Below are 8,238 nucleotides of genomic sequence, written 5' to 3' on the forward strand. Positions count from 1 at the left end.
ATCCAATGGTCACAAATGTGCTTTTTGCCATCTAGAGATCACTTTTTGCATCAACTACTATTTCCCTCATTTGTTTTTATTCTACAAGTACTTTTCTGCCCTTCGAGTTTCTCATTGTTTACAGAAAGCATTAGATTTTCTCTCTAATTCTTCTGGACCTGAGGGATTTTACTGTATTTTTAATGTGATGTCCTCTCCGTGACAATACGGGCTCAGTCATGGCAGTTATTTCCAAAGCATATTTAATTGTGACCGTTTTACATTTGAAACGCATTTACATCATTTAATTCAGTTTCAGTTTATTTTGGTATAGCCCTGTGAGCCATCCGGCTCTAATGTATCCACCGGTGTAACTTCCTCTGTAATAGTCCACACTGCCAAATGGCAAAAAAAAACGGAGCTTCGTATCTCACTGCGTTCTTCCACCTTAAACCAAGTGTCTGTGTGTCTGATAGAAACCTAATCGTAGAGAGATGGTCAGGGGGCTTGGGTCCCAGTGCATTAAGCCAGTCCTGGGTTTAAATGCAGAATTCAGCCGTTCGGGAAATGCCAATGCCTCCCGGTTAAGTGAACACATGCCCTACCTCCTCGTCGAAGGTAACGTTGAGCTTGAGATCTTTGGAGTCAAAGAAAACCGTCCCCTCCAAGCCGTACTTGGGAATGAGCACCACCACGGCGTTCTTGCGCACAAACAGCACGAAGCCCTCTTCGCTCACCACTCCCTTGCTCTTGAAGAACAATTGAGACCACAACAACAACAGCCGTTAATCACCGCTACGTGGCCAAGAGCAGACACACGCGCATCACTTACCAAGCCCATAATTAGTTAACAAAATTTAAGGTAATTTTCCGCATCCCCCCGCTAATTTATTCCAGTTGTGCTATTGGCATCATGTCATGGGGATTATTTTGAGTTCAATCGTGAAGGTACAATGTCAATTGTATTAACTATAATCCTCCATCACCTGACAGAGCCAATCAAATAAAGTTGTCACATCATGGGCAAATGTGCCAAGTGACTAGGTTTTTCAGCAAACACAGAAGAATGCTGAAAAGCAATGTCAAGTGTAGCCAACCAGTACAGCCACGGCACCACCACACGTAAGCGTGTGAATAGAAAACAATTGATTCTTACTACACGCACAATACGATGCCTGCTTTCGTGGCCTTAAAAATGGTTTTCAAGAGACGAATGGACGCATTATCAGGTGCCTAAGCACACGCCGTGCAAGCTCCACGTGGCCCACACTTCCGCCTCCCACCTGCGTGTGGAAAGCTACAGACGAGCGTTGGGCGTACTGCGCCATCTTGTGGCGGTAGTTGAGGTTGTTGCAGAGCTGCTGCTGCTTCTGCTTGTCGGTGAGCGCCGGGTACGTGGGGTCGGCGCCCACGCACACGGCCAGCAGCCGGTGCACAATCACATCCGAGTATCTGTAACGGTACAGGGAGACAACAACAACAATATTCACATTTGTTGTAGCCTCTATTTAATATGAAGATTAAATTTACAGTAGATACAGGCTGCGGTATGGCCACGAGATGCCAACGGAGCAGCGGTATTAATCCACCAAGCACCGCGATTCATTCTGGTGGATCTCAGCGGGTTTCACGATCCACCAGAAAGCTACTCAAACAATGACTCAGATGGATTTAACGCTGTGATAGAATACTGTACTCTGGACATACCACGTTCTAGCACCATCTGCTTGTGGAAATTAGCTTTATTAATGTATGAATTTAATTCTTTGTTGAGGATTTTTTTTATTTGTCATCAGATGTAACGCAAATTGCTGCCTGCTCATATCTGTGTTCTTATTTAAGATCCACAACAAAATCGTTAGCAATCCATGGCAGAATTGCAATTCACTTTTGGCCGCCGCTGCAACACGGCAATGGATTCTTGATTCTGCACGTGGAACACTGTCACCCTCCTTGTAGGCGTCGGTGTTCTCCGAATCTTCTAGTTTTTCTCCAACACAAGCCAAACAACCATTTAAGGAATTGGCCAAACTTCCCGTTTAAAGGACCTTTTAGAAAAATAAGTCAAAATCTGAATCTTTATCCTGGAGAAATCCGATTCGCGATAAAAGCTCTTTTTGACAGATGTCCAGTAGGTAGATGATAGGAGTGCTAAGAATAGGAAAGGTAAACAAATCACTAAAAGTAAATAATAGAAAAAAGATATACAAGTACGTAGCCAATCGTGCTAATCGGAGGTGTGCCATAATGACAAATTAACATTGCATAACTACATCAATTAATGAATAAATTCCTAAACTTGGGAAAGGCAGCACAGTCCCAGACCACACCAAGACAACAACATAGTCCCCTCAATAATCGCGAAGGTCGATTTCACGCGTGTGCCTGACGCCAGAGCACGTCACCGTCGAATGGGCGACGTGAAGTGGGTGTAGATGGCGGTGGCGAGCCCGTAGTGGTGGGTGTCGGGCTCCATGCCGGAGCAGAAGTAGATGGCCTGCATCATGCAGCGCGTGGCCAGGATGCGCAGCAGAGTGTTGAGGTATGGTGGCGCTCCCGGCACCGCCGCCCGGTCCAGGGACTCGGCCAACGCCTTAGCCGAGTCCACCTGGATCTCGATGTTCTGCGCAAAAAAATCGGGCACACCGGCGTTTGTGAGGTGACTATCCCGCACGTGGCTTGTAGTTCAGTGCTGGGGAAGCAGCAAGGGTTGTGGTGTATTGGAAAGAAAACGTTATTCAGCGCACTTCCTGTGGGTATTCAGGTTTCCATAACCTGGCTTGCCAGGAGAAGGCAGTACAGCAAGTGGATTAATCTACATCTGGCACAGTGCCTGGCTGCCTTCCAGCGTTGTCTGTGGTTCGTCACACCTTTTGAGTTGTTCTGCCTCTAAGGGCGAGTGGAACCTATACGGCTACATCTCAAGATAAAGGTAAAAGGTGCAGCCCTGCAATTGCTCGCTCAGGCCAATACTGACATCGTTTCAAGGCACCTCTGCTTCACAGTAGGGGGTAGCACATTCCCACCCATTTTGAGCACAATGTTCATCACAATAAGTCGACCTGATATTTCAACATTTCAGTGCTGGAATTTATCTAAAATTAAATACAGTACTACATTTATCGTGATGGTTTTTTGTTGCTTATTTCTGTGGAGTAGCTGGGAAACGAGCCGAGTCCTTCAACTCCCTACACTTGATAACACAGTGTGTTCAATGCGGCTGCTGGATTTTGAAGCCAGGGTCCCAGCTGTAATCTCTGGGTCATAGGGTGACCCAGGTGACCCTTGCAAATGAGACTATTATGGTCTCTTGAGTTCTCACCCGGTTAAACCAAAAGACCTCAAACAAAAATTTGAGCCACCCGGCGACCTCTGAATTCCTTGCGAGGAGGATGATATTGAAGGAAGGTTAACAGCAATCTAGAGACGATAGAACCCCTCTTAAAGACGGTAATTGGTTCCACGAACACGAGCATCGAAAGTTTCCCTTGTTCACCCAAAACACGTACTTTATAATATTTAAACAATGGATATGAATACATAAAGATACTAACATTATAAACACATCATATTAAAATAAACACTGTTAATAAATGCATGAATTCATTTTGATTTAAAGCTTTCGTGACTGCAGGAATTCATATTCTTGGTTCTTTCAGTAAATTCACGTAGAAGGGAAACAATAAAATAATAAAAATATAAAACAATAAAATTCTCACGACGTTTCGACTGCAACACAAGCAATCATCATCACGTGTGAAAACCACAACAAGAAAATTTGAAAAAAGTGGCGGTTATTTTAACGTTAGCACCACGGAGAGAGATTTGATAAACCATTTCGGGTCTTAATTGATTGATCACGCTCAAGGTGGCTTTCAGACCGCATCCATTATTTTTCGTCTCCCCCCTCCTCTTTTCCGAACATAGATGGACTCGTCCATCTGAACAAACTGTCAAATCTCTCTCCGTGGTGCTAACATTAAAAATAACTGCCACTTTTTTCAAATTTTCTTGTTGTGGTTTTCACACCTGATGATGATTGCTTGTGTTGCAGTCGAAACGTCGTGAGAATTTAATTTTTTATATTCTTATTATTTTATTGTTTCCCTTCTACGTGGCATTAATTCATATTTACTGTACCTACAACAGCCCGTCGTTAACAAGGAAATGGTCGGTTAAGCCTACACATTGAGCTCTATGGAGGTCCGTTGTTAAGCGATTAGTTAACAAGGGTGGTCGTTAAAAGGGGTTCTAACTCTACCTTTGATTTCGCCGCCTTCACCAAGATGTCGTAGTTGGAAGGCGGAGGCGCCGGGTGGCGTCGAAGCAGCGCACACTCGGGGAATTCGTCTACGATGCGCTCTGCCACGGAGATGTTGGCGAGCAACATGAACTCCTCCACCATCGAGTTGGTCTCCCTGTGTACACGCACCAGTTTCCGCCACCACAACACATCAATCACAAGGGTCAAGAATCTTTATCTTAGATTATTTTGCTGATAATAAATTTCCCACGTGATAAGCCACTTTGTTCAGCTATCATTTGTGGTCAGGTAAGATTTTTTAAAAAGATAAAAATAGTTTAGTTGTATTTGTGTATTTGTTTAAGTTATTTGTTTACCTTTCCAATACTTTGCAATCCTAACGTGTGCTTATATTATATTCTTAGTTTTTTCGGTAAAGTCACGTTGAAGAGAAACAACAAAATAACAAAATATATATAAAACAATAAAAAATTCTCACGACGTTTCGACCATAACTCAAACGGTCATCATCAGGTGTGTCGGTTTGCATAAATGTATTTTGAAAACGGCATGTTTATTTATTTATATATATAAAAAAAATAACGTTTGCGTCACGCGCAACTATGGCAGTTTGCCAGGACTAGTCCATCTATTTTTTTTTGAAAAGAGGAGGGGGGAGACGAAATTTGTTTTTATGTATGCTGTCTGAAAGGCACTGTAAGCGTGAACAATCAATCAAGAACTGAAATGATTTATCAAATCTTTCCAATGATTGCTAAGATAGAATCCATCTTCTCGGTTGAAATTGTCTCTGTGTTTGTATATGTGGATAGCCTCATGAACGAATCTCTCATGGAAGCCAGATGGCTTACAAAGAACCTCCGTCTTGGAAAAGTCAATGGCATGTGAGCCTACTGAATTAGAACAATGATCTGCTACGGCCGAGGTGTTGGTCCTACCGTGTTTAAGGTCTGCTTTATGTTCACGAATGCGGTCCGAGATATGGCGTTTGGTTTCTCCAATGTAACTACTACCACAGAGGCAACTTAGTTTGTAGACACCAGGGTATTGTATGTCCGGAATCACATCTTTTACAGACGGAACCAGATCACGGATTTTATGTAATGTGTTGAAACGGACCTGGATCTTGTGTTTATTACATAAAATCCGTGATCTGGTTCCGTCTGTAAAAGATGTGATTCCGGACATACAATACCCTGGTGTCTACAAACTAAGTTGCCTCTGTGGTAGTAGTTACATTGGAGAAACCAAACGCCATATCTCGGACCGCATTCGTGAACATAAAGCAGACCTTAAACACGGTAGGACCAACACCTCGGCCGTAGCAGATCATTGTTCTAATTCAGTAGGCTCACATGCCATTGACTTTTCCAAGACGGAGGTTCTTTGTAAGCCATCTGGCTTCCATGAGAGATTCGTTCATGAGGCTATCCACATATACAAACACAGAGACAATTTCAACCGAGAAGATGGATTCTATCTTAGCAATCATTGGAAAGATTTGATAAATCATTTCAGTTCTTGATTGATTGTTCACGCTTACAGTGCCTTTCAGACAGCATACATAAAAACAAATTTCGTCTCCCCCCTCCTCTTTTCAAAAAATAGATGGACTAGTCCTGGCAAACTGCCATAGTTGCGCGTGACGCAAACGTTATTTTTTTATATATATAAATAAATAAACATGCCGTTTTCAAAATAAATTTATGCAAACCGACACACCTGATGATGACCGTTTGAGTTATGGTCGAAACGTCGTGAGAATTTTTTATTGTTTTATATATATTTTGTTATTTTGTTGTTTCTCTTCAACGTGACTTTACCGAAAAAACTAAGAATATGAATTACTGCAGTCACGAAAGCTTTAAATCAAAACAGTTGAGATGGTTGTGGACTTCAGGAAGAATACAGCACCACTCACCCTCATCACCCTGTTAGACTCCCCAGTCAAAATTGTAGAGTCCTTCCGCTTCCTGGGAACTATTCTCTCCCGGGACCTCAAGTGGGAATTGAACATCAGCTCCCTCACCAAGAAAGCTCAACAGAGGATGTACTTTCTACGGCAGCTGAAGAAATTCAACCTGCCAAAGACAATGATGGTGCAATTCTATACAGCGATCATTGAATCCATCCTCACCTCCTCCATAACCGTCTGGTACGCTGCTGCCACTGCCAAGGACAAGAGCAGACTGCAGCGTATCATCCACACTGCTGAGAAGGTAATTGCCTGCAATCTACCGACCCTCGAGGACCTGCACACGACAAGGTCTATGAGGCGAGCGAGGAAGATTATGGCCGATTTCTCCCACCCTGGACACTCTCTGTTTCAGCTACTCCCCTCCGGCAGAAGGCTTCGGTCCATCAGGACCAAAACCTCACGCCATAAAAACAGTTTCTTCCCATCTGCTGCTGGCCTGTTAAACAAGGCCAAGGGCTAACACTGTTTTTAACATTTGATCTACATAACGACACGTTGCTGATATTAACTATGTTTCCCTATTTGTATTTTTAAATTATATCTTAAAGCTATTTTATATTCGATATTTATTTAATTTTATATACTTCAGCCCCTTAGTGTTAGACTTTTAACCCTTATTATAGTAAGACTTGTTTAAAACTTATTTAAGATTTTAGATTCCTATATGTTGAATGTATGCACCATCCTGCCAAAGTAAATTCCGTGTCGGTGTGAACTTACATGGCGAATAAAACCCTTTCTGATTCTGATTCTGAAGCCACTGCTGGAAGGGGGCTCCCATAAGAGGGGGCCCCTCTAGAGATACACCCTTTTACAGTCCCTCTCAATGTATTTTAGCCTACTCTTCCACGCTGGCCAGATGTCTTAGAAGACACGGGAGTAACCACACTTTACCGCGCCACAGGCGACCTGCCGATCGACTAAATGTGGTGCACCCATTAATACTGCTCAGCGCTCCAGAGGCGGTGGAGGGGATGAAGATCTTGACAATGAGTTACCCGTTTTGAATGCGCCTCTGCTTGAGGATCTTGGCCAGGGAGTTGAGGCCACGCAAGCTGCTGGTGACCGGGTCCTTCCGCCCGGCGTCGTCCATCATTAGCTGAGCCTCTGTGTACGTCAGAGACGCCGGCGGGGATACGATGAACACACCACGGGTGAACCATGGGGTCCTCACAATTACACAATGCCCACGCCTGATCCAAGCCCAAGCCAGAACTCAACAGATGTCTACGTGGCGCCCGATGACCACTGAGGGTTACGCTCACCCAAAGACAGTAAAATTTATATTTTTTGAATTCTCAAAGCTGGAATTTAACCAAATTTAGTGCAATGTAATTTGGTGGTCTTTTGTGCAGTGAGTTTAACACGTAGGCTTTCGTGACCAATATCATCCATAATACAGGTTTTTTGGGTTAGATTGTGTAAATACATAAATGTGTCGTTAAACCCGCCACCACCCGACACAGCCGACTAGTAAGGGTTGTCACATAAACAGAACGTGGCCAATTCGTCACTGGTACAACACACCGGTGTGCTGTACTCGTGACGAATTGGCATGTTCTATGTTTTGTGCAGTGATTGTTGACTGGACAGAGACCATCAACTCACTACTTTCATGTCCTACCTCGCACCTCCGATTAGCACAGTTGGCTACGTACGGTGCAAAAGAAGTTCAACATACATACTACCACTTGTGAACCCGGTTCATCTCGCTCCACTTGTGAACCCAGAGGTGCAAGCTCAACGCTCTGACCTCTCAGCCATCCGGAAACCTCAACTGCACTAACATAGCAAGGCACTGATACAATAAACGTGAAAGCAAACGAGAGTTTTACAAAAACTGAACGTCTGTGGGGGGGGGGAGGGAATCACCTTGGAATTGATGATGCTCTTGGTAAAACGTGTGCTCACGATCTCAGCCTTTGGAGTCATCTCCCATATGCACGAGAACGCCAGCCTGCACGCGCACAGCACATGCACCGTCGCCATTCACCGTCGAGTGGCGGAGTCGTCGACA

At 43.9% G+C, this 8,238-nt stretch overlaps 1 protein-coding gene across 1 annotated transcript; it reads right to left on the reverse strand.

Annotated features, from left to right (window-relative positions):
- Positions 1–2,344: 2,344 nt before the first annotated feature.
- Positions 2,345–4,394, reverse strand: LOC142923759 (exosome complex exonuclease RRP44-like). Its single transcript, XM_076064743.1, has 2 exons — positions 4,241–4,394; positions 2,345–2,602 (listed from the first exon to the last, which is right to left on the reverse strand). The coding sequence occupies exons 1-2, from the start codon at positions 4,382–4,384 to the stop codon at positions 2,381–2,383; spliced, it is 366 nt and encodes a 121-aa protein (XP_075920858.1). The 5' UTR covers positions 4,385–4,394; the 3' UTR covers positions 2,345–2,380.
- Positions 4,395–8,238: the final 3,844 nt, after the last annotated feature.

This window comes from Petromyzon marinus, unplaced genomic scaffold (genome assembly GCF_048934315.1).
Source record: "Petromyzon marinus isolate PM22_M1 ecotype Great Lakes invasive population unplaced genomic scaffold, UKy_Petmar_22M1.pri1.0 PM_Scaffold_7, whole genome shotgun sequence".
Lineage (NCBI taxonomy): Eukaryota > Metazoa > Chordata > Hyperoartia > Petromyzontiformes > Petromyzontidae > Petromyzon > Petromyzon marinus.